The 25,736-nt window shown below is 56.6% G+C and overlaps 1 protein-coding gene across 1 annotated transcript in view; it reads left to right on the top strand.

The window, feature by feature from the left end:
- Nucleotides 1-18,443: 18,443 nt before the first annotated feature.
- LTBP2 (latent transforming growth factor beta binding protein 2) overlaps nt 18,444-25,736 on the top strand; it is a 64,528-nt gene continuing 57,235 nt past the window's right edge. Inside the window, exons 1-2 of the mRNA XM_035539264.2 lie at nt 18,444-18,898; nt 24,114-24,184. Of these exons, the coding sequence (XP_035395157.2) occupies nt 18,444-18,898; nt 24,114-24,184 (526 nt within the window). The remainder of the gene's footprint in view (nt 18,899-24,113; nt 24,185-25,736) is intronic.

Here is a 25,736-nt window from a genome sequence, read left to right as displayed (position 1 = left end):
TCCGATACCTGAACGAGTGAAGCACATGCTTTATTTGGATAGATTTTATTTCTTTTTGCTCTTTCAACTGACCAACTCAGCTATAACATTATGAACCAAGCAGTAATTCCTTGTTCCCGTAGTGAATATGTACGCTTTATGTTTTTGGCTGTTCTGCTACCATCTTGTGTCTGACTGGCACATGAGAAAAAAGTTCAAACGTGATTATGGGAACTATAAAAGAAAAACACTTGCGGGAAACATTGCAGGCCACCAGAACCTCAGTATGTCTTGGCATAAGCCTTCCGGTGCACAATCTGCAATTTTAGAATCTTCCTGTTAAACTCTCTTCTTATTTGTGCTTTGTGGTTTTTCTTTGCTTTTCTCTTCTATATTTTTTTTTCATTGAATGCGTGAGAAACCCTAATCTCTGCTCTCAAGAGCACGGAACTTGATTGTAGGAGGGAGGTGTTGCTGCATGAATGTGTTCATTTTTAGACATAATTTGCTATAACTTTTTTTTGCAGTAAAACAAAACAGCTGTAGCTGAAGTTCACCCAAAATTCCTGATCGGTCTTTTCCAGCTACCCTTCTGCTGGGATGGCGTGCTACAGAGTATGCTGGGGCGTGGGCAGTTGCACACTGGATTGGAAATGGGGAGCGAGGCTGAGAGCCAAGCTGTTCTTGGGACAAGCTGCAGTGAATACAGACAAAGGAAGCAGGGCTCTTGTACCAGATGAGGGATGGAGAAACTAGAATTGGCCTAAGGCTGCTCCAGGGTTTTCTGTGAGGCATGTGAAGGCCAGAGTGAATTTGGGTGTTTTTTTGGGGGGGAGTGACTCTGCAGTGGCCAAAACCACATTCTTCTCTCCCTCTTGAGGCAACTCTCTGATAAGCTGTGAGAAGTGTGTTGGCCCGTACCCATCCCTTAATTTAGGGATTTATGCTAGCATAATGCTGAAGCCCTGTAAACTGATGCAATTGTCTAAGTAATCTTAGAAATCCAATCTCTTACCAGCATGAACAGCTGCCTGGGGCTCTCTTGTGCGTCGGTAGCTGAAGCGTGAGGTTGCCGTGCGATGGAGTAGTGCCACTCGCTGCAGTGGCTGAAGGGACACAGGGAAAGAGATCTCTCTCCGGTCCTCTCGGAGGATGAAGAAAGCAGGGCCAGGAGGCTCAGATGTGTCCAGAGAAGCAGTTTGCTGTTTAGAGGCTAGATGAGAGTTGTGGAAACCGTTGTTGCTGGTGGGGAACAGCCTAGGACATTCATGTAGGGAACACTGGCAGCCACCTTATCACTAGCTTGTGATTAGGGCAGTTGGCAGTGCTATGTAGCCTCATAGGCCCTTCTAATACGTGGGAACAGCATGCGATATGCTGGTAGCAACTGCTGAAACTAAAAATTATAGTATGAAAATATCACCCTGGTGTCTTCTAGTAAGACACAGTCTTTGTGCTGTGTGTCCTGCCCATTGACGAGCACCCTGGACCACTCTCTCGGATGCTAACCAGTGCTGTCTTATCTCCTTCTCATCCCCGTCTTCTCCTCCGTCTCTGCCCTTTGTCTCTGACTCGCCCCCACCCCATGGAGCTGACAGTCTCCTGTGCAGCTCCTGGCACGAACGGGGCCCTGTTTGGGACGGGGGCTCCAAGGGAGAGAAGTGGAAGGACTGGGCAGATGCCGGCTGGTCTGGCAACGAGCCTTTTCCCTGAGCTGCGGGGACCAGCAGCCAGGTGACAGCGAGGTGACAGCGAGGTGGCAGCCCGGCGCTGTCGGTGACTGCAGCTGCTTGGCCACCAGAGGGGGACCGATAGTCGCCTTGAGCTCTTGAAACCCCGCGAGTTGGGTTCCCGGTGCCTTTTTATTTATTCACTTATTTTCAGCCAGCCTCTTGGTCTAGCAGAGGGGTTGGCCGGCAGATTTTCTTGCTCTAACCCTCAGCTTGGAGTGTATGGGAAGCCAGCACCCAGGAAGCATCCCCTCGTCCAGCACCAGAACCTGCTGCACCTCTCCTCCTTGCCCTTTTGTTTTCCAACAGGCAACACATGAAAATGCATGGGAGGAAGCTGGATTTACACGTGTGTGATTAACCTGCAGCAGGCTCTCTCTCTCAGGAGGCTCAGGACAAATAGCTCAGCAAGAATAATGTGCTTGATACGAACAAACACCAGCAGTAACACTAACCAGATTAGATGCGTTCCCTCAGGCTTTTGGACGCACATTAGTCATCTGCGTGAGGGGGGAGAGGGAGCTTTAACACATGGACAAAGGAAGCGTAATTGAGTTTATACACAGAGAGCTGATGTTCTCCTTTTAGGGCTCATTATAATTAAATGGACTTCTCTATTAGCTGCAGGCACCGCTAGCCTTTCCGGAGAGCCTGTGGGAATGGAAGCAGACCTAACTCCGTTGGTGCTGACCGATCTGCATGTGGGCACCGCAAAGAGCAGAGGGAAAGGCACCAGGCCTGACAGCAGCGGGAAGGAAGGGGGTAGGATGGTGATGTTGCACCTGAGGCACCTTCAGACTCCAGAAACGCTTATCAATCAGAAAGCTTCTGTCGGTCTGCGTTTCTCAGCCGCACACCCATCTCTGCTCCTCAGGTGCTGGGTTCAGCGTTGGAGGCCTGGGGTTGTGTGAAGGACCAGACAGAGGCTCGGATGCTGCTACGAGGCTGTGGTGTAGAAGCAGAAGCCTATAAAAGGATAAGAGGGTGCAGAGGAAATGCACAGCTCCTGCCGATCCCTTTGTCTTGTCAAACAAGGTCAAAGCGGCTGCCAGCAGGGATTGAAAGGCAAGGAGCACGTGGCTGAGCAGAGCTGTCTGCTCCACAGATGGACTGAGGAAAGTGAGAGCTTTCCTCCCTGTCCTCCTAAGGGAGGATAAAAGGGTGCAACATGGATGTGGATAATGAAAACACCCATGGTTAAATAAGATTTAAAGCAAACAAACCTTCCTGCTTCAGGGCCAAACCCTGCCTCTGACGGACAGGAGTTAAAAGCAGCTTTCTCTCTGCTTCCTATTGCCTCCCTTGAAGCAAGCCCAGGATGCTAACCTGGAGGAGTGTTTGGCAGCTGGTGGCTCCAGGCAGGAAGAGGACAGCAGAATCTGCTTTAATCCTGTCATAGTTCTCAAGATAATTAGGATCAAGCTAATTTAATACTTGAATAAGGAACAGGCAGATCCTTCACGGAACTGGGTGTTAACAGCTTTCCAGAAACCCTCTTCCCTCTAGGGAAGGGCCACCCGCAGCATCTTGCTGGGCCTGTAAGAGGGGGCTCTCCCTTGTGCCCTGCGGTCCTGGGGGGTGCTGGCATCTGTGTGTCACTCTGCAGCTCAGGAGTCTTTGGCACGTTTGCAGAGTGTCTGGGTGTCTGCTGCCTTAGCTGAATTTCATCAGCATTGTTCTGTCACCCGGACAAGTTCCTGTGTAGTCCTCTCCGGGCTGCTGGGTGGATGAGAGGCGCTGACGCAGCCAGGGCCTGGGAGGGAGCTGTGTGGCGGTGCCGTGTCAGCAAGCCCCACACCTGTGTTTTTGCACGCCCAGGGCTGGCAGGCTTACAGCAGGGAGAGCGTGTGCTGCTCCACACAGACCATGTCCGCTCCGTGCCCTCCTCGAACCACCAACCCTGCGTGCAGGCACAAGAGCACACTTTTTCCTCCATGGCCTCGGCCTAGCACAGGCTCAGGGAGTCAAGGAGGGCTGTAGGCTGAAAACCGTCCTCAGCAAGCCCAATGGCTATGGATGCAGTTGTCATTTCTTCTCTGCCTCCTCACCTTTATTGTTCCCCCTGCGTCTCATCCCCTGTCCTGTTCTCCACTGCTCCTTCTCTGCTCTGTTTGTCACTGTGGCCCTGGGGAAGATGAAGTGCCCTGGTGCAGTCTGGCTTGGCCTTCCTTCCCCAGAAACCTGCGCGGGGGGGGTGCCCGCCCCAGTTTTCTCTGGCTGCCTTTTGCCTTCCCAATCAGTCATGGTAATTTACCCTGGCACTGTTTGGCAGGGGCTGTACCTTGGCATAATGAGCAACCAGGGTCAGCTGTCAGCCTCTGAGCCATGAGCCTAATGCAACAGAACAGATGTAGGTATTTTTTCCAAGTTTTCTCTGGGCAGCAGGATTAAAGTCTCTGTTCTCAGCTGGGGTTCCCAGTGTAGTCACTTCCCTCTGCGTTACACAACACCCTATTAAGACAAACAGCACAAACATGTTCATTGGGATCCCTTCCCCCAACCCCAGAAGGCCAAGGAACAAAGACGAGGAGGTTTTCAAAGGCTGAGGAGCTGCCTCTTTGGTCCAGGAGCCCTGAGATAATCCTGCTCGGACATCCCCTTGCGAAAGCACACTGCAGCTCTCTGCTCATCTCCATCCTTGTGGGGGTGAGGGGTAAAAGAGCAGTGGGGTCATGTTCTGCTTAATCCACCGGGCTGCATGCAAACCTGGGCGGGTATAAATGGGGGAGAAAGTGGTGTAGCAGCATCCCCACCATGCCTGGTGTCCGTGCCTGCTCTGCCTGCTGAGGTGGAGGCTTCTGACTGCGTGTGTGTGTGCATGAGCCCAGCAAAAGACAGCAATGAGAAGGGTTTTCTCAGTGCTAGCAAGGCAGACAGAGTTACGGTGTGGTCCAGACACACTTTCTGGCTTGAGTTCAAAGGTGCCGTGCCACGTCGAGGCTCTGGTGCTTTTCTGCTGGACACAAAGCTACCTTAGGGACATGGTGTGCGCTCTGTAGCCGACTGAAGTGGCTGGTCACAGAGGGGGACTGCGAGCACCCTTGGTGAGACAGAGAGGGCTTCCCCAGCAGCCCAAGGGGAGCATTCAAGTCCTTGTGAGCACACACAGAACAAGGATCTGCTGCCGCTGTACACCAATTACTCGCTTTATTGACAGAAGACCATAAATGAACAAGGGAATTAATTAGGTCCGCAGCAGGCCAGGTTGGATGCCTGCAGGGCTGAGAAGGCTGGAGCTGGTTCAAAGGCACAGGGGGAGCAGAAGGCCCTGGAGATCTGTGTAGCAAACAAAGGTGCTGCCGGTTCTCCCTCTTGGGGAGCACTGTGAAAAAACGTCTCTGACCAGAAGGACAGTCCGCAGGAGGGGGAGAGACCAGTTCCTGGCAGCATCTGTTTGTTCAGGCCTCGGATGAAGGACTTAAGCAGCTTGTTAATTCGCTCCTTGTCCAGCTGCAGGCTTAGTCACTGTGAGCGGGCCTCCAGGGCAGCCCGTGCTGTTGTGAGCCAGCTCCTGCAGCCCTGGTACTTTCCGTGTGCTGGACGAGCCAGTGAGCCAGCGGTGGAGCCGGGGGGCGTGTTGCAGCTGTCTGGCCCAGCTCTAGTAAAGCGCTCGCAGCAGGTCCTTTCCATCTGCCTTGGCCCAAGAGTGACCCTTGCAAACCTCCTCTCCCCTGCGGTCGCCTCAGCAGATGGTGGGAAGGCAGACGGGGAGGAGATCTCTGAAGCTGGAGTGATAGAGGCCTGGCCCAGTGGCACCTCTCGCCCTCGCACCCGCGGGTATTGGGTTGTCACGGTGCCACCTAACCCCTGAGCCATGGCCTCCGTGTGCCTTCTCCCAGCCCTCCAAGCACCTCACGCTCCAGTCTCTGGATCTTGGTGAAGGCTCTGGATGGCGTCCAGCTGGAAGGAGCCTGCCCCAGCTCCACAAGCAGAGTAGGAAGGGGCACCCACATGGTGAGGGGAGCTCAGCACAGTGAGAGCTGAGGAACAGTTATGCTCTAGGTGACGTGTTGGTGGGGTCTTGGAGCCTATGAGTCTGGGAGGGGTGTGCTCAGCTGCTGTGCATCGCTGCAAGCCATTTTGGGCAGCTGATTTCTTGACACCCTGTCTTGCCCCACGTGTTAGATCCTGGATGCAGAAAATCTGCTTTGGGAGCTGTGCAGGGAGTCGTTTTCTCACCTAAAATTTTACTAGCCTGCAGGAGCTCAAGGAGGTGGAGCAACATGCTTGGCCCACTGTGGAGGAAGCTTCAGCTCAGCAAAGGGTGTTTGGGACAGCTGAGCTGTGGATCACCCGCCAGGCTGCACCAGCTGCTCTGGAGTCAAAATTCAAACCACAACCAGACTTGGTCCTGATTCCAGACTTTTCCTTCACCTCATTAGTTAGCGGCTTCGGATGCAAATTCTGTGGCCGGTACATGAAGGCCTGGCTAGCATGCAGGGCTCCTGTCCAGCTGCCCTCTTTCGATCCTCCTCCCCGACGGGCCTGGCTGGACGCAAGAATTGCAAAGGTCTTGGAGGGAATTTGAGGGGTGTCCAGGTCATAGCGTTCAGCGTTGTTGCACTTTCTCTCCAGGTGGCAGCAGTGGTTGACTTGGACAGAGGGCAGTCCTTTCCCAAACGCAAGTCAGACAGGCGTGTCCCAGTGCAATGCAGAGGTGCGAGGTTTGATTTGCAGAGGCAGTTTGCCCCCCTTTGTACGATGTACGATGCCAGACAGCTTGTGACAGATGACCCTGCCTCCTGCAAAACATTTTGTGCAAGCAGCGTGGACAAGGATTAAGAAACATCCTGAAAAGGAATAGCAGGATGGTGGAGAGAAGCTTGGAAAGGTTGTCGGGCCCTTACAAATGCAAAGATGACTAGGGGCCATGTAGAGGGGCTCCACTGTAATGTTTGGTACCATGCCCAGCCTGAACCTCTAGCACCATTTAGTAGGCTGGACCAGCCTTGGACTCTGTCTTGTTTGGCTAGATGGAAGTAATTGTCATTGTGTCCTGATTACAGTACTGCTGTCAGTCTTTAATTCCTCCAATGAGGTGCTGCAAGCAGATGTACATGTGCTGTAGCTGTGCTTTAGATTTGGATTCGCCTCTGGGGACAAGCAGTGATAAGTGTTAAGAGCTGTTTAGATCCCAAACTGTTGTTTCTGAATCAGCTTCCAGCAAGAGCAGAAGACATGAGGGCGAGGAAGCAGCCGCTTCCCCTGCCAGGAGCATCCTGCTGGGACGAGAGGCACCCTGAGCTCTCCATGCCCTCTCAGCAGCTTGGGTTAATGGCCAGGCTGATGCTGGTGGTAGCATTTCCCCACAACTGTTAGCTGGGTTTGCCCTTGTTCAGTGCCTGCCCCCGGGATTTTGCCTGTCAGCTGCAGGGGCAGGTTTGGGTCTGTCGAGGCAGTTCCCCCGTGGAAAGAGGCTGCTGTGATTAATGACCAGTGATGAATGAGAGGGAAAGGGGTAGGAGGAGAGAACTGCCAAGGCTTTAACTCCACTGGGTGCAAAGGTTCAGCCTGCTTTGGATCTGCCGGCAGGAGGGGAAGGCGCGTCCAGGTCCTCAGCCAGCCGGGGTGTTAACAAGCGAGAGGTGAGCCTGGGTGATTAGGATGTCCACGGCTGCGTTGCATAAATCAGACTTGGAGCGCCAGAAAACGTCTCCAGGGTGATGAAATGTCTAAGTGTCATCAGCTCTGCAGAGATAATTAGAACCAGAAAAGCACCGGGAGGTAAAATGGCACAGATCAGTGAAAACAGGCTTGTGGGCTTGGGATCCTTGTGGATCTGCACTGACTGCAGGCTGGTGGGGGGGGAGATGGCCGTGGGGGAGTCTGGGTGTTTATGGAGGAGTTGTAGGGGTTAATCCTCCTCAATCTTGGAGACAACCAGCTCTGAAAGAGGAAAGTCTTCCTGCCAAATGTGATTCCCTGCTTATTCAGATGCCTTGAACAGAAAGCGAGGAATGGAGGGAAACGGCAGGGATCCACTCTTGCTCTGCTTGTGCAGTCGGTGCGAGGGAGGGGGACCGCCCTGCCTAACTCTGGGCTTAGCCTCTGTGAACTGTAAATCCCAGCCCAGTAACATGGGGGTTGGTGTCATACTGGAGGAGCCCTGCTGGGTGCCAGGAGGCTGTGCGGGACCTTAGGCTGAGCAGAGGCACAGTGTGGGTACAATGTCCCCAGGAGCCACCAGCATCTCCTGAGTGGTGACCACACTCGCTGAAGCCAAAAAGCTGACAGCCTCCTGGGTTAGAGGTTAGAGGAGGGTGAACAGTGCAGGAGCAGGTTGTCCAGAGGAGTTAAGGAGGCCCAGTCCTAGGAGATGTTCAAAACCCATCCAGACACAGCCCTCAGCACCCTGCGCTGGCTGACCCTGCTTTGAGGACAGGTCTGACCGGACCATCCCCAGAGGTCCTGTCCCACCTTCAGTCAGTCGGGGACTGTGGGAGGGAGTGCTGGCAGCTGCAACTCCTCCGCTGCCAGCACCACCTGCTTGTCCAGCTGCGGCACGGAGGCTCGTGGCTGGCTGTGGTGAGGACGGGAGCTGCTATTTCCAGTGGCTTGGTGGTGGTCGTGAGGAAGACACTGCATGTCCTTATGGAGCCATCACAAAGCCAGTCCCTCTCAGGAGAGCCTCATGCGGGGCCATGGCTGGTGCTGGCTGAGCCCCGTGGAGCAGGATTGCTCCCAGGCAAGTCACCGTGCTGCTGGAAGCCACCTGAGCTGTGCAGACAGGCTCAGAGCTGAGCTGCTGCAACACGTCCGCCTCCAGGCGCTGTGGTGGTGAAGCTGTTCTGCTTTGAAGCCTCCTTGAAGGAGGCAAGGCTGTGAAGCAATGTGGAGGTTAAACACCAGCAGCCACTTGAGCATCTTTGACATCAGGTCTGACTGGCTGGTGGCAGCAGCAGGGTTATTTTGCAAAATAACCATGAAGTATCTGGCAGGGTTTTGTTTTTCTACCTGCCTCCTTGCTGGTGCCCCAAAGATTTGCAGTGGAGGGCAAATGTTTGCTCTCTCTCTCCCTGTACCTGCCTGTGCCCAAGTGCTTGCTGATGCTGTGTTCCCAGCTCGGGAGGAGTTCTTTGCTGGCTGTGAAATCTCTGCCTGGATTAAGTGTCAAAAGGCAAGTCCTTGGCTTATGGGAAGAGCACACTTGACCTTTGACTCCTTAGAGCTGCGCTCTCCCTTGGGAGGAAGTGTTGGTTCAGCCCCCGAACAAAGCACTGGCTGTCATGAGCATGACCTGCCCACCCTGGCAGTGACAGATTGGGCTGGGGTCAGATTTGTGCTCCGGTGAGGAGGAAGAGACAGAAGACCCCATGACCTGGAAGCTTAGAGGTGACCAGCTCAACTTACTGAGAAATGCAAAGCTACGTGGCCTCCTGTGTCGGTCACAATACACCGTCTGGGCAGATGGGCCACTGGCACATCCAGGTGTGAGAAGGGAAGCTGCTTGGTAAGATCCAAATGGTGTTTTGAATCCCCTTCCTCTCCTTATTTTCCAACCCATTCTCCTCTGTTTTGTTTTGCAGCACCTCTCTCCTTGAATTCCTGCTAACATCTTTGCAGCTTCTCCAGGTTCCACTGAAGATGTCCGCAGTAGCAAACTTGGCCCTAGCATGGACTTAAGACAACATTACATGTGGTCTGTGGTAGGTGCAGCTAAACATACTTGCTTTCACTAAACAATGACATGCATACTGCTCTCACCCGAATCCAGACTTTTTCTCCTGCAGTATGACCTTTGCTCGATATAACTTGGCTTGCTGTAACGCCAGAGGGCCCAGCAAGGATGTGGGCAAACACAGTGTGGGTGTGTGGGATGGTTTCTTTTCCATTTCGTCCCTGAGGGCCAAAGCTAGGCGGTTTATCTGAGATCGCAGAGGAAGCCTGCATCAGAGCCAGGGCTGAGCTCAGGTGCCAGTGTCAGCACCCTGGGGCACTGCCCCAGCCCCCTTGCCATGGGCTTGGTGTAGAAGTTGTCAGCTCTCCCTGTGCTGATGCTTTTCCATGCACTCCCCTGAGTCAGGTTGCACTTATATCCAAGCTTATTTGGGACCCCTGCAGCTCAATATTACTGAGAGCACGTGGAGCTGAGAGGGAAGAGATTTACTCACGTGGGGCTGATAAAAGAATCCAGGTCTGCCCAAGCCTCCAAAACGCTGTAAAATTGTTATAAATATGCCTACAGTCAGCTGGAAGAGAAGTGAGGGCGCTGGTCCATTGTGAAATAACGTCTCCTTTTGTGCCATCTTTGCCAGTTCCCGTAGGTATTTGTGCAGTGCTCAGCCACTGGGGAAGAGGAGTGGTCCAGGAGGAGAGCATGGCAGTTGGCACTGTGGGATAGGGACCTTTCCTTCACCTGCATGGGGACCAGCAAAACAGGAGGTGAGTGCAGACCCTGCCAGCTGCCATCCAGCTTTCTGCAGGGTGTGGATGAGGGGAGGAGCAGTATCTGTACCCTCTGTACCTGGTGTTGCTTTGCTTTACTACCAGGAGAAGGATTGTTCACCAGCTGCTGTGAACCTGGACCTAGGACAGATGAAAATTTTGTGGCAAGCAACAACCACTACATAACCAAAGCCCTCCCGCACGCTGGGGGCAGAGCTCTCTCCTGCTCCGGCAGCTTATGGGTCTTCTGCACCTCCTGCCTCCGTGTCCATCACACCCCAGAGGATCAGCTGTGCTTCTGTTGGCAGGGGACGGCTGGAAAGAGACCGAAATCAGGGCATTTTGCTGTGCGTTTGCGTGGGAGGTCTGCTGTTAGCATGGGCGTGAGAGCTGCACATCTGAGAAACCAATACAAGGAGAGGGGCCGCGCACGTGAAGCGGCTCAGGGCAGCGGGCCACGTTCCTCCTTTAGATCTGCTCGGTGCTGACAAACCCATTAGTGGCAGCTCGATGCCGCTGCGGAGCAGGACTTTGCTGAGAGCGAGAGCCCCGCGGGCTGCCGATGGCGTCTGAGCCTGGCACAGGACCGAGCCGCCAGAGCCTGTCCTCCATGGTGCGCAGAGCGGCCTCACGGCAGCGTTTTGGGGAGCTCTTGGCCTAGGCCCGGGATGGGCACTGCTGAGTCAGTTCCCTTCCCCATTCCCCTCCTAGAGCCTTGCTGACATGGCTTCCTGGACCGGTGCTGTCAGGAAGAGGCGGTTTGGTTTTTGGGGAGGGTGTGTGCATGTGTGCGGCCTGGCCTGGCCCACGAGGGCGTGAGAAGGGCAAGGAACCATCCGTCCAGGCCAGCTGCTTCCTCCACTAGAGCACCGAGACAGAGCGCTGCCATACCCAGACTGTTTGGAAACATGTTGATAAACTTCCAAACGTCTCTTTCACAATCCAGATGTGCTCGCCTTGGCTGTAAACCCTCATCTGAAGAACAGGTGTGCTATAATGTTTCTAACAGTGGCCCCAAAGCCAGCTGGAGGCTTGAGCTGAGTGGGGGCCAAGGGGCTGGTGCCATATAGGATATGGATACCGGGGCAGGGACAGGTGAGGCGGTGAGCTGTAGGTCAGCCGTAGTTCACAGCAGCCTGGAGTCAGACTGAGGGAAGGCAGGGAAGGTGCCAGAACATCCTCCAGCCCCAAGTCTCTGCTCAGCAGCATCAGAGCTGTCTTGGGAGAGGCTGCCGCGGTTGTATGGGCAAGCTGGGTGCATCCATGGGGTGCGCCAGCCCTTGGTTGGCTCTGTCCTGGTGAGGAAGCACGGGGCTGGAGCTGGCCACCAGCCTTGGTGGTATTTTCTGTGGTTTCCCTCCGCCTCTCCAGTGGCTGTCTGCTCCCACCAGCTCCCGGCCGGCTCTGCTGGAAACACTGAAATGGGGCAGGTGCTTCCTTGAGCCAACCTTCAAGTGTGCCTTGGATCTGGAAAGCAGACATCCTACCCGGGGTGAGGAAAGGTTCCTTGTTCTCTGCCTGGAGTGGCCCCTGTCCCTGTGGGAGGAGGATGCTACCTCATCCAGAGCTTCTTGCTCTGCTCAGGAGGTGGTGACCTGATGTGGTGCAGCATGGAAAGCAGCTTTCCTCCTCTCCTCTGCACTTGCCCTACGTTTATTTTCTTGTTAAACTCTCATTCCTCATTATTCTTGTTTCCAGTAAAAACCTGGGCCTCGCTGCAGGCTCTACGAGCGTGTGCCACACCTGCGCGTGGAGTGGGTGACAGCAGAGGCAGCGTGGCAGCTGGTGAGGGGGCTCCTGGAGCTGTGATGCCACTGGAGAGCTGGATTCCCAGCCTGTGAAGTCATAGCTGGGAAATTGGGTACTCAGCCTAATCCCAATAATTACCCAATGGGACTGTAAAGTGTAAATGAACTAGCCTATTGCCTGATGACTGACTACTTGAGCTCTAACACACGCCACCTAATAATTGGCGCTTTCTGCAGTTCTCTAAGATTCACTTATTAATAAGCTATTTAACATGCACTTGAAATAACTGCATTGTAACAAACTGAGATCATTTCTCACACAGTCCTTCCAGCTCCCAAAGTGGTAGGAAAGCATCTAAAATTGTGTGATGGGGAGTGGGCCTGCCGTTTCAGGATGGCAGAATAGCCAAGCAAAAATACAGATTCAACGCCAGCCACACAGGTCACTTCCATTTCAGGATGTGCCATCACCAGGTTTCCTCTGAAGTGCAAAGCTGATGGGCTGAAGGACTTCCAGCCTGAGTTCCCTATGCCCTCAGCAGCAGAGGGTCATAAGGAAGGGCCAGAAACTTGAAGGAAATGGAAGCTGTTGATTTTTAGGATGCCTGCTTTGGAATCAGAAGCAGGAATTAAATGACTTTAATCCCAAACACTCAGTAGAACTCAAAGCTTTATAATGCTACTAAGAAAAGTTCATGATGGTAGGAATTTCTCAGAAAAAGCTCCTTCAGCACAGTCTGGCATTACCTTGTTTCTCCCATCCCCGCTGTTGGGTTGTCTTGTTTGGATCTCTCTTCTCTCCTCCAGGCTGTGGACTCTTTGGGAAGTACTGCCTGCGAGGTGGCACCAGCCATCAGGAAAGGAAATCTTCTGCCCCATGGTTCCTGTGTCTCCTCAGCTATTCTTCCCATTTCCCTGTTCCCTGCCAGTCTGTTACAAGCTGGTGTTCATCATCTGTGTCAGGAAAAGCCTCCTGGAGGTAAGACCCTAGAGAAAATAGGAAGAGAAGGCTGCAGAAATGCATACTGTCAGGGTCCTTTCCTCACTCCTCTCAACAGTGCCCTGACCACGTGGGGAGCGTTCCCTGTTTGTGGGTCAGAGCCCTTAAAACCAGCCAGATGCTCCTCTTCCTCTTGCTCCTTCTTCCCTTTCCCCCCTCCTGAAAGCCACTGACTGCATGTTCCTCTTGAAGCCCCGACAGGTGGATGCCCTGAGCAGGTTGCTCTGGAGGAGGCCGTGGTGGAAGGAAGGGGCTTCCATGTGGGGCAGCCTCCCTGCACAGCGGGGCTCCGTGGGGATGGCCAGACCCGCCTGGCTTCCAGGCCCCTCTCCCCACCACGGGTATGGAAGAAGCAGAGGCCAGGCCCAGCCTCCTGGGGAGATGGAGGCTGCAGTCGGATCACTGGAAGCGGGACTTCATTAATTATAAACGGACAGGTTCCCTTGAGCTGCTGTAGCTCTGCATGAGTCACATTCTAGCTGAGTTTTCTCTCTCTCTCTCTCTCTTTTTTTTTTTTTTCTTCTGGATGAGTTGCTGAAGGGGCTTGAAATAATGTGATGGATAAATAAGGAGCCAGCTGTGCTCTGCAGCCAGCCCCACCAGAGCCTTTCCGCAGCAGTAGCCCACAGCGATATCCTCTCTGCCTCACTCCTCACTCCCATCCCTTGGGTTCTGCCATCTGTTCCTGCTCTCCAGGTTTCTTCTCCTTCACAGCAGCGTGTTTTCCTCTCATGCTGTAACCTCCTTTCCAGCGTGTGGTCTCAGCCCCCGGTAACGTACGGACATATGTTTAGACAACAGCATGACCAAAGAGTCTGGCCGTGGGACACCCACTTGGCTGGGCTGTGCCTCCCGCCTCCGACTCGGAGATGGTCCTGGCTAAACGAAAGCAGAAGGAGCAATAAACCCAGCTAGGAGGTGCTGGACAATTTTTGTTCTGTTTTCTGACAAGATGCCGTCACTTACATGGTTCTCGGCTGCTTGCTGGCCTCCTCGTCACGGGGGGAGGCCGGGATGTACCCCGAGGCTCTGAGGGACACACCGAGAGTGGGTGGAGGTGGCTGGAGGGCCGGCATGTGTGTCTGCTTGGTGCTGTTCCCAATGGTCCAGTGGGAACATCTCCTTCCCTGGGTGTCCCATCAGCACACATGCTGAGCTGTGTGTGCATCACGGCATAGCCAGGGTGTCGGGTGGTGTCTGCGGAGGATTTGCTGGCTGTGTTCTCACGTTTAGAAACCTCTTTTCCTGCCTCTCCAATGTCCTTGGTGTTAGAAGTCCTCTGCAGAGATGTCTGAATTGCTGGAAGCTGTTTCTCCATCCAGCTCCCCGTGCACTCCCTCCTTGTCTCTTGACTCTTTTCAGAGAGGCTGTGACTTGTGCCTCTGAAAGGTGGCTCTGCACTCTGCTTTTTAAGCCGTGGGGCTGGCCAACCTTCACCTGCCCTTCAGCCCGAGCCGGGGGAGGGCTCCTTTTCCTCTGTGGGAGCTACAGGCAGCTCCTGAATCCGTGGAATGTGTCCCATCTGCAGCGCGTTAGGGGTCCGCTCACAGACGAGGAAGAAGCACATGTGGGTTGTGAACCCTTCAGAAGAGGAAGAAAAGGGGCTAATTAATCTAAGGGATGCGGTGCCAGGAGCCGCATCTGGGGGCCAACTGGCCCCGGACGCGTGGTTCCCAGGTGCTACCCCTCCGAGGGGGTATTGCAGAGGCGGTGTGGACATGGAGGGTGGGGGAATGAGGGTGCACAGAGGGACCCCCATCCCGAAGAGCCCTGTGGGCACTGTGAGTTTGGTCCTCAGCTACCCAAGCACCCCTCCATCTCTGCCGCAGCGGTGGCAGGAAGGACGGGCCACGCTGTCAGCAAGGTGCACGCTTGCTCCTCTCCTCTTCAGGCTCCAACAAGCCCCTTCCTTTCCATGCTGGCCCCAAGGGCTGCCTCATTCCCCTGGCCACGGAAAACATGGGCTTGGGGAGACACTGCATCTCCATCTGACCTTGGCCTCTCCTTCGGTGCTGTCTCAGCCACCAAAGCTGGTGCATGGACTTACAGGGAGGGGAACGCAGTGGCTCTGCTTTGCCCTGAGCACTTTGCCCACCTGCAGCTCACCCTCCCAGGCCAGCGCTGTGCTCCCCGCCGTCGGATCGCACTCGCCATCCTCTCTGTGCTGCTAATCTCTCTTCCCAGGCGTGGGTTTGATCTCGGCGGCGAGCAGCCCGACCGTCCGCGCTCTCCGTGAGTTCCTGAGAAATGAGGTATTTCGTGTTTGTCTGCTGAGCCCCCGCTGAGCAGCGTGCTGCAGCCCAGCTCGCCTTGCAGCTCCCCACGCTTCCCAATTTCCAATTCATTTTTGGGGAGGGCTGAGTGTGAGACTGGGAGGCAGCGTCCCTGCGCGTGTGCATCGCCCCCCTGCTCACTTGCACTGGGGCTACCATCGCTCCCCACCCGGTGGGCACTCGCCGTGCCCTCGGTGGCCACTGCTCCTCCGCAGCTCTCCCGTGGGGTCGAACAGCTCCTGCACGTCCCCATGAGAGCACCTGCTTGCAGGGCTGAGGCTGGGAAGGGCCGGGTGCCTGGCTCCTGGGGGCGGCTGCAGGAACAGCACGAGGCTGATCTGAGATGGGATGCCAGCCCCCCGCGCCTGGCTCCGTGCGGGGCACTGGCTTTATAAATCTCATTCCTCAGCTCTGCTGGGGAGACGCAGGCTCCTACAGCTTGGGCAACCCTGAGCCTGCACCTTCCCAGGGTGACCCCGTGCCAGCGGGGGCAGGAACCCCCTCGTGCCCCGGCCGAGCCCGCCCTGGGGCTGCCTGCAGTAGCTCCGAGCACTCTTTCAGCCGCTCTGTTTATGGCTTTGTTTATGGTGTTGATAATTTTCTTGTGTCAGGTTTAGGCACAAGCATTCTTTCCACTGCTGCATAAGAAAGTAATTAGGTGAGGATGGAAAGGACATTCTTCTTCCTCAGAACAAAGAACCGAGCCCTGGCTGTTATCAGGCACTGCTCGCGGGGTCCAGGGGCTCTGTGAGCTTCTGCCCAAATGGGTGAAGAGCTGACCACATCCCGGGGAGCGCTGAGGTGCCTGCTGCTGTTTGCTTTGATGCTGTTGCCAGCTGCTCTCGCCAAGGTTGAAGCCCAAACCCACTCAGCCCCTCTGCTCCCGTCGCACTTGCTCACCTCCAGGTGGGGGCTGGAGGCTCAGGCAGCGGGAAGAGGGGAGCTGGAGCAACTGGTTTCAAACTGGGAGTGCTACTGATGGAGGTGGGAGAGGAGCTGGGGGAGCCGGATCCTGCTGCAGGAGAGGAGAGGAGAAGAGAGGGGAGGGGAGGGGAGGGGAGGGGAGGGGAGGGGAAGGGAGGGGAAGAGAAGGGAGAGGAGAGGAGAGGAGAGGAGAGGAGAGGAGAGGAGAGGAGAGGAGAGGAGAGGAGAGGAGAGGAGAGGAGAGGAGAGGAGAGGAGAGGAGAGGAGAGGAGAGGAGAGGAGAGGGGAGGGGAGGAGACTCGAGGAGAGGAGACTGGAGGAGACTCGAGGAAAGGAGACTCGAGGAGAGGAGATTCAAGGAGAGGAGACTCAAGGAGAGGAGACTCAAGGAGAGGAGAGGAGAGGAGAGGAGAGGAGAGGAGAGGAGAGGAGAGGAGAGGAGAGGAGAGGAGAGGAGGGGAGGGGAGCGGAGGGGAGAGGAGAGGAGAGGAGGGGAGGGGAGGGGAGGGGAGAGGAGAGGAGGGGAGAGGAGAGGAGAGGAGAGGAGAGGAGAGGAGAGGAGAGGAGAGGAGAGGAGAGGAGAGGAGAGGAGAGGAGAGGAGAGGAGAGGAGAGGAGAGGAGAGGAGAGGAGGGGAGGGGAGGGGAGGGGAGGGGAGGGGAGCAGAGGGGAGAGGAGAGGAGGGGAGGGGAGAGGAGGGGAGGGGAGAGGAGAGGAGGGGAGAGGAGGGGAGAGGAGGGGAGAGGAGAGGAGGGGAGAGGAGAGGAGAGGTCAGTTGGTTCTTCACGGGGCTAGCGGAGCAGCAGGTGCAGGAGGTGAGCCTGGGCTCTATTGCAGCCCCCCGTAACAGAGTGGACAAGGGAGATCAGATAAAGTCATGGGCTGATATGACAGTCAGCCTGTCTGATTTGTCTGTTAAACCGTGGTTGAGCTGCAACATCTGGTTCCAGGAGCCCCTGCCCTGCAGGCAGACGTGAGGGCACAGGGAAAGGATTGCTCTGCACACACTCCCTCTCTCGCATTCTCTCGCAGGCATCCAGTAGCTGCTCTCAGCACCGAGATGCTGAGACGCACCTTTCATCTGCCTGACCCTGATATAACAAAACGGAGTTGGTGAGCATTACAGGACACATCTTTTTGCAGGACGCACTGCAGGGACACGTGCTGGTGGGTATCTCCCCGCCTTGAGTGCCCGCAGCGCACTGCTTTGCTCTCTTCCATGTGCAGAGATGCAGAGAGAGGTCTTGAGCCACCCACCGAGCTCACAGCCGCCACTGTGGGCCAGGGGGAGCCCACCCCACATACACCGTGGTGTAAGGCTGGGATGGAGCCTGCGCTCCTCCAGGAGGACTTGCTCCTGCCCAAGACGGCCAAGGGCAGCGGAGAGCAGCAGGGACGTGGCAGAGGATCAGGCCAAGCTGGCACGCCTGGCTGAAAGGAGACTTCTTCTGGCCACTTTCTCCCTCCTCCCACTCTTCCCTCGGTCCTTCTCAATGCATTTAAGACAGTCACTTGGAGCCAGGTGCCCACACGGAGACGGAGGGGCGGGATGGAGGTCTGCTCAGCTGGTGGGCTGCGTCTCCTGGAAGGTGCCACTTAGCTGAAGGACCTGGAGCTGCTAGGCGGGTCCTTTCCCAGCCTGGACCTACGCAAGTAAGCACGTAAACCCTGAGCCGGGTTTAGGGGTGAGATCTCGGAGATCTCCGGAGCCAGCACGGGATGGCAATAACGCTTCCACCGCCGTGCCTCGGCTCTCTGCTGGGAGATGCCCCCGGGAGCAGCGGGCCGGCTGGCGGTGCTGCTGCGGCTCCGCAGGGCCCCAGATCTGGGGCCGGGGGCGCGTTCCTCCGCCCCCCCCCCCGTCCCGCCCCGTCCCGTCCCGTCCCGCTCGGGGCGCCCAGGCTCGCTGCGGGCAGGGCGGGGGCGGCGGGGGCTGCTCGGCGGCTGCCGGGCCGGCCTCCCCGGGCAGGCAGGGGTTAAGGCTCCTCTGTTGTAGTTTGTTTCCCTTTGCCAAAGTGGGTGTTGCTGGAATGTCTCCTCTCCTAAGGAGGGGGGCCGAGCCGTGTCCTCCGGAGGGGGGGGGGGGGGGATGTCAGCATCAAAAAGACACAAAAGGGGGAGGTTTCCAAAAATAAAACCCTCCATCCCCTCCGGGCTCTGCCAGTGCCAGAGGCGGGCGCGAAGGTGCTCGGAGCTGCCCGCGGAGCGCGGCGGGGGGACGAGCCGTCCTCCTCTTCCTCCTCCTCCTCCTCCTCCTCCTCCTCCTCCTCCTCCTCCCGCGGGGCCGCCCGGCAGCCCCGGCAGCCCCGGCCCCGGTGGGCAGCAGGTGCCGGCGGAGCCCGGCGGGGCGATGGGGCAGTGAGGAGCGGCTCCGCCGGGCGGACCGGAGCGCAGCCGGCGGGACGATGCCGACCCCTCGCCGCCGGCTCTCGGCCGCCCCGCGGGCTGACAGCATGCGGGGAGCCGCGGCCAGCGTCCTGCCGCTCACCTTCGCCATCCTGCTGGGGCTCGGCGACTGCCAGCGGGACCTGGCGGCCAGGCTGGAGCCCGGCGCCTCCCGCCGAGCCGAGCCCCGGCGGCTGCGGGGCCAGGCGGCGCCCCTGGGGGCTGCGGGCACGGCGCCCGGCCTGCCCCGGCCGCACCGAGCCCCCCCGGAGGCAGCGCCCCTGCCCGCCGCCCCCCGCCCCGACCGCGGCCCCGCGGCCAGCCCCGGCGGCGGAGACGGGCTCGGCCCCCGGCGGGGACACGGGCACGGGCACGGGCAGGGGCTGGCGGCGGCCCGGCAGCGGCCCAGGAGCGGGCTCCGACCCCGAGCCGTGCCCCGGGCGAAGGAGCCGAGCGGCGCCGGGAGGATCGCGGGGTAAGTGCCGGGTGCCGGGACCCCCGCGGGACCCCCGCCGGCTCCCTCCCCTCCGGCCCCACGCGTGCTCCGGGCCGGGCTGCGAGCTGCGGGACGCCCCCTCCGCGGTGCCCCGGTGCCCGCCGCCGTCCCCCCGGGTTTGGTGCCCTGGGAGAGGCTGGAGGGGCTCGGCTGGCCCCGCGGGATGGAGCGAGTCCGGCCGCTGCGGCTCGTGCTGCAGGTACCTGGCCTCTTGGCTCCTTCCTCCCATAATGGGCCCCTTGTAAGCGCTCCGCACGGCAGCTTCCCATGGCTTCGGCTGGCTCGGCCGGGGGAGGCTTCCTATGAGCTGCCTGGCAGGGCTGCGTCCCGCTCCGGGCTCTGGCTGCAGCCCTGTGGAGGTGGAGAGGAGATCGTATGGCAAGGCCAGCTGCTCCGCGGCCGAGGGGAGCTGCAGCGGGGCGTCTGGCACGGCGCTGACGAACCCTTCCCCTTGGGCTCCCTGCTCTTTGGTTCCCTCTCTGCTCCCGTGCAGCTGATGCCCCTCGGGATGAGTGTCCCTGCTGGATGGATCGGCCACCAGAGCCCTGGCACAGGCAGCGGGACCGACCCGAGTGGCAGCACGCGTCTGCTCCCCCGTGAGCCCTTGTCGGGGGAAGCAGAGGGCAGGCTGCGGGCTCACTGCCCTTGAACACGGGCAGAAATGTCTTCTTTAACGTGGGGAGGGATCTGCACTAGAATGCAAAAGGCAGCCGAATCCCTGAAGTTTCTCTCTCCCGTACTCGTCTCCCTGCAAAATTTCAAGACAGAGCTGTCTCCGTGTAGTTTCTACACCCCACGTGGTTTCCTACAACTCCACAGAAGCAGTAAACACAGCCTTGCTGTTCTTCCCCGTTACGTCTGATACTCAAAGTCCTTACCACTGTCAGCTAGTCAGTGGCAGGTAGGTGCCGGGCTGCTGGCTTACTGACTCCCCTAGCCTTGTTTTGCCAGCCGCCCAGAGGGACAGCACGCTGAAACCGTTCCTTGGGAGGCCCGGTCCTGCTCACTTGGATTTGGGCTTTTCTGGGCTCAGGAGGATTTTATCCTTTCTGCAGCCCCAATGTTGTCAGCCGTGCTTTAGGGTCACATGGCAGCTCAGCTGGAGCTGGTCCCTTGAGACGAAGCCCGGTTCTTCCCAGTGACCACCCTGAGCAGTCCCGGGGGGTCCCCAGGCTGCGGCTGCGGCCAGTGCCAGCAGCCAACCCATGCTGCCACCAGGGGCGAGCTGCCCTGAGCTTCACGCTCTGTTCGGAAGAACCTCTGAGGAAGCAGTCACAGTGTGTCCATCGCTGCTGTTCTGTTGGCCCGGTATCGGCGAGATGTGGCTCCACAGGGCACAGGGCGCTGCCGTGTCCTCCAGGCTCAGGGGAGCGAAGAGCCGCACCCCGGAGCCACGCGCTGTCTGTGCTCTGGAAGTGAGGGCTGGGAGGAGTGAGCTTGCTGTGGTCCCCGAGAACTTGAACTCTGGAACGTGCCTATAATGGCTTGTCAGCAGTAGCTTTCCATCTCTTCTGGAGTCCAAATCAGCACTTTTTAAACTTCCCTGTGACCTACCGTCTTTGGCTCCTACAAGAAAGCCGAGCTAAAATCGCCGTCGGTGAGTAACCACATGGTGTTGCTCCTCACGGAAGGCTAGCTGCTGCTGCCTCCAAGCCTCTCCGTGAGACTCCCGGCCTTCCACCTCATCCATCTTCTTACGTCCCTTGCTGCACTGGACACGTTTCCATCCAGGAAACGCAGGGCCCCTAAAAAACTTCATTTTATGATGTTTCATTTTTTTGCCAGGTGGGATATTTTTCTCTTCTGCTATTTGCACTGCACTCTTGCTGATCTCTGGTATGTCAACCTTCATTTTCCCTTCCTCAGGTGGCTTTGCAGGCTGCTCTCCACCCCAGTGCTATTTATTTATGTAGTTACTTTGGCTTAAAATCCTAGCGTGGGATGCCTTTCCTGGTTCCCAAGTCACAGCTTTCTGCTGGTACCTCCAGGGGCCTTGCCCAGGTCACCATGCTTACTGTGAAACAGTGTCATGTGGCTGAAAAAAATTGTTATTAGCATGGTATCTCCTCTGCAGAATTGTCTTCTCACTTTGTCTGACAGTAGCATATCCCAAACTGAGTTTCTTTCTCAGGGACCATTTGGATGTGTGTGGTACCCTGCTCATGTCTGGTGGTGCTGCAGGTGGGACCTGCTCACACCCTCCCATGGGTGCATCCAGCCGAAAGCCTTGCCAGAGCTGCCTTCTGGTATTTTCTCCTGTTGGCTCATTGTGAGGTGACTTCTGACACCACAGCAAGTATCGCGGAAAAGTGCCGTCTTCTAACACTGAGCCCGAGAAAGGATGTGAAAGGATGCTGTGAAAATAAATCCTCACATGATGCACACCAAAATTAGAGGCAGCTGGGTGGAAGGCTCCACTTTTGCTACGTACCCCTGAACAATTCTGAGGGGCATGTGATGCTTTTTGACAGGGAATCCTGGGCTAACAGCTTGGGAACCCCATATTTTCTCCTTCTCCCCCCTATTTTCTTTCTGTGTGCTGGCTAATGCACAAAATTTTTGACTAATTCTTGTCGTGGACACTGCCTGCAGTTGAGTAGTCCTGTTTCACCCAGGTTTTTGGGATAGCGATTCTTGCTGCAGTGTGCGTGTAGGACTGCTCAGGCACAGAGGCAGTTAATGCTGATGTGGACTTGGCAGAGCGTTTTCAGTGGCTCTTTGATGCCAGCAGCCTTTTGCTAATGTTTTTTGCTGGGTCTGCCTGCAGATATTTCATACACAGTTGGATGGAGTTCACTGTCCTGCCGTATAAAGGCAGACCTGGTGATCTAATAGTCCCCCTGGCCTTCTGTGAGGATGCTGTGAATGACTCGCATGGAGCCAGCATATCTGGCAGCGGAGCACTGCATGAAGTTGAAGGATGATGCATGGATTACAGCTAAAATAAATGGAGAAAAAAAATGCTTCTGCCGAATGCTTCAGAAACAAACACCGTGTGATCGCCACCAAGGCTGTGCACATGCTTAAACTATGTGAAGCCACGATCTTACTACAGTTTTCTGCTTTTCCTTCCCCCTAGCGCTTGTTGCAGTTGCTTGGCTCTGGTTTCAAATAACACTGTGAAATCTTGCTGGCTTTTCTCACCCTGAGTGCTTGTGTCCCACTTCCCGTGGCGGGGACCCGCTCCTGACAGCGTGCTCTGGCTGCTGTGGCAAAGTGGGTGGCGAAAGACTTGGCTACAGCCGCTTCTTTGCGCAGGCTGTGGGTTATGGTGGTGCATCCAGCACCACGAATAGCACTGCTTGATGGGGAGGAAGCTTTGTGGCACTGAGCACCTATTCTGGAGGGTGCCTGGGAACCCTGTAGCAGTCCGATGTTGTAGACAGCCATGTACTGGCACCTGGGAACTTCTCCAGCCATGTCCCCCCCGCTGCCCTTCTGCTGCCCGCTCTCCTCTGCCCGCTGCCTTGCCTCCAGTTTCCAGGGCACCACGATGAGCAGGAGGCAGGCTGAGTGTCCAAAGCTGGGAGCATGGCCTTGGCTCGCGTCAGTGCTAGCTCTGCCAGGGGCTCGGTGCCTCACGGCTCCCCTCGCCAGGAGGCTCTGCCAGCTCCTTCACATCGTCCCCTGGGCGATGCCTGTCAGCTGCCCGGGTACAGTGACACCAGGCTGGAGGGACCCTGCCGCTGGTTTTGCCATCCCGGAGCAGCCCCATGTGCCCGGGGGTGGCTCACAGCCTTGCCCCAGTGTTGGTGACAAACATGCCATGCTCCTCAGACCTCCAGGACAGGCATGAGCGGATGCAAGAATTAATTTGACCTGTTTGCAGGAAGCCACAGCAAGGGAATTTAAGTGCTTTCCCCTGTAAAATCTACCTGGGTTAACAAAATGTTGATCCTGAAGGGCTGGATAATGCTTTACAAATGATGTGGCTTCTCAAACCACTTCCCCTTCCTACGTGTGGTGACTGTCTCTCTACAGGCAGCTTCCAGGGCAATCCTTGCGTGCCTGATACCCATTCACTTGGCTCTTTTGAAACGTGAGCCCCACACCTTGAACTCTGGCACCTCTGGCACCGCCATCTCATGCCGTGGGAATGCAGGAGTCATGAGGATGCTGGTTCAGAGCAGGATCATCTTCTGACCCTGTTGTGTTCATGTGAAAGTCAATCCAGAAGACAAATGTACAAGTTTCCATGGTTCCTGTAAATTCTGTCAGCAGCTCCAACTGCCTTGTCCAGCGTTAGAAATAAACCACACTCCCGACTTGGTTTCCAGAGGCTTTCCAGAGCCTTCAGGCTGCCTATTTCTGCCTTTGTATCGTTTGACAGCTGTACTCTCCCCTCTACCTAGATACACAAAAGTTACGCATTCCCCAAACTTTCCCTCTGCGGTGAGTAAATGCTCTTGGAGAACAACGTGCAGCTTGTTATCCCTCCTCCTTATCGATGTGTCAATAGGAGAAGTGGCCAGAGGAAGCAGGGCTGGCCGCCTGCTTTGGCTCTGCAGAGCGCAGCAATATCTCCGCCAGCCATCCATGGCTGGTGGTCGCCACCTGAAAGTGCTGGTGGGGAGTATGCTGTCCGTGTGAGGGCAGTCCAAGCAACCTTGCGTCAAAGTGCTGGAATTAACAGCCGTGGAAATGAGCTGAGCCTGCTGGAATGAGCGTTAGCATGAGGTGCTTAGCACCAGAGTGCTGGCAGGCCAGAGGTGGACAGCAGTGGTGGGACGCGGCTGCTGGCGCGTCAGGCAGGGGAGTGTTGTCTTCAGCTGCAGCCGCCTGGGATGTGTCCGTGGGCGAAACGCTGTGGCCTGAGTTGGAGTGAGGCCTGATTTACACCCCAGTGCCATGGAAAAAATACAGTGCCACGAGGTCGGTAAAGATGGCGGGCCTGTGGCCTGCCCTTGCCCTCAGGAGGAACATGGCTCCTCAGTGCCGTGCCGGCTCTGGAGGGGCACACTCCCTGCGGCATGGCGCACACTGCCGCATTCATGCCGTCCCGGGGGGGTTCTCTTCCAGGCACTTGAACAGCTCAGCCCTTGTCTGATAGGTTTTGATCTCAGCTGCTGGTTCATCTGGAAGGAAATATCAGATGCTGCAGGAAATAATTTTGCGGGTGACTCAGAGGTGCTGGCTGCAGAGACCTCGGCTCCCCCTTCTCCTCCTCATCGCGCCCTTTTGTCTGTTTGCTCAGGCCCAACGTCTGCGGGAGGCAGTGCTGCTTGGGATGGACCGTGGCTCCTGGCACAAACCGCTGCATCAAACGTGAGTAGGGACACCACAGCTTGCATGTCCCAAAAGCATCGTGACCCCGCGCATGAACCCTGCGCTGGGCAGGGCAGGGGATGGGCATGCTCCCCACACCAGGGGCAGTACCAGGGCATCCTCCGAGCATCTGGCTTCGCTCAAGTGGCAGCAGCTGCCCAGATGTTTGGCTGGAAGGAGCTCGGCGTTGTTTGCCGCGGGGTCTCGCAGCGCTTGGGCTGCGCCGGGATAATTGCATTAGCAATCGCCGTTCGGGAGCGAGGGGCCAAGGGCTGACTCACCTCCTTTCTCGCTCTCTTCCCCCCCCCTCATCCACAGAAGCCAAACGGTAGAGAGCGTGCTGTGCTGCCAGACAGTGTCTGTAAACAGAGCAGGAGGCCAGCAATGGCAGCATCTTTCTCTCATTAGGGGTTTTTGTAGGAGCCGTGGATCTGGGCTCGCAGCCACGCAGGCTGTTGAGCGCCCGCTCAGGTGCCGCTGTTCCCGAGGATTAATTAAAAGGACACCGTCAACACGATTGGGCCTGACAGTGTCACCCCAACAGGGGATGGGAAATCTCAGGCAGGACTTGGATGGAGACCGGTGGTGTGTAAACATCTCCGAGTTCCCAGCTACCTCCCCCTGTGGGCTTTTCTGCTGGAGCTCAAGCTGCCGGGGACGCTTGGCTGTGTTTAAAGCTGCCAGCGCAAGCTGGACAGCCCGTTCCGGTTAATTTCTGTGCTGCAGTGTTGTTTAATTTCTGATCCCATGCTCTTTGATATGGGGCATATCAGGGAAGTTAGCAGGGTGGAAGCGCAGCCAGAGGGAACCTCTTAGTGTGGTGAAGCAGGGAAGAAGTTGGCATTCGGGTCATGGGCAGGGCCTGGGTTTTGGTCCGTCCAAGCCTGGGTACAGGAGGAGGGGGGGCCAAACACTTGCTTTAATCTAATTGCCATTACCTACCATGCACAGTGACATCTTCCTTCTCCAGGGACGCTTTTTCCAGGGACTTTCCTCTTGCAAAACCTCCACACATGGCTGAACTCAAGCTCCAGCCTTTGTATTTTTTTTTCCTCCAGCTTCTAGGGCTGAAGTGCAGTGAGGACTTGGGGGATTTTCAGAGAGTCAGTGACTGGGAAGATAAAAAAAGAGAACTGTCTCACTTGGGGACGCTGACATTTGTTGGTGGGGTGAAAGCAAGCTTACAGAGTTAAGGAGGACAATCTCATAGATAATGTAGCTGCTCCCTATCAGCTCATCATGCCCTGCTCAGACTGATTCCTTCCCCTCTGCTGAAGAGCAGGGTAATCCTCCTGCTCAGCCTCCCGACATTAGTCCGTCCATCTCCACCCTTATCAGCAGTATGTGCTGTGGTTCTCTGCTGCTTCCCAGGATGGCAGCCTTGGCTGGTGATGCAGGATGAGCATTTCTCTGCCATGAGTATTTTAAAGTTTAAAGGAAACATTTTTTAATGGGCATGTTGGGAAGGACTAAATAAATCCATGCACTTTCTAATCTCGTACAGATGGGCTTGTGGTTAAGATGCTCGATGAAGGCACGGGGATCCCAGGGT

The sequence above is a fragment of the Cygnus atratus genome, chromosome 5, assembly GCF_013377495.2.
Source record: "Cygnus atratus isolate AKBS03 ecotype Queensland, Australia chromosome 5, CAtr_DNAZoo_HiC_assembly, whole genome shotgun sequence".
Lineage (NCBI taxonomy): Eukaryota > Metazoa > Chordata > Aves > Anseriformes > Anatidae > Cygnus > Cygnus atratus.
The sequence above is the reverse complement of the archived record's forward strand: the minus strand, read 5'-3'. Positions and strand labels throughout refer to the sequence as shown.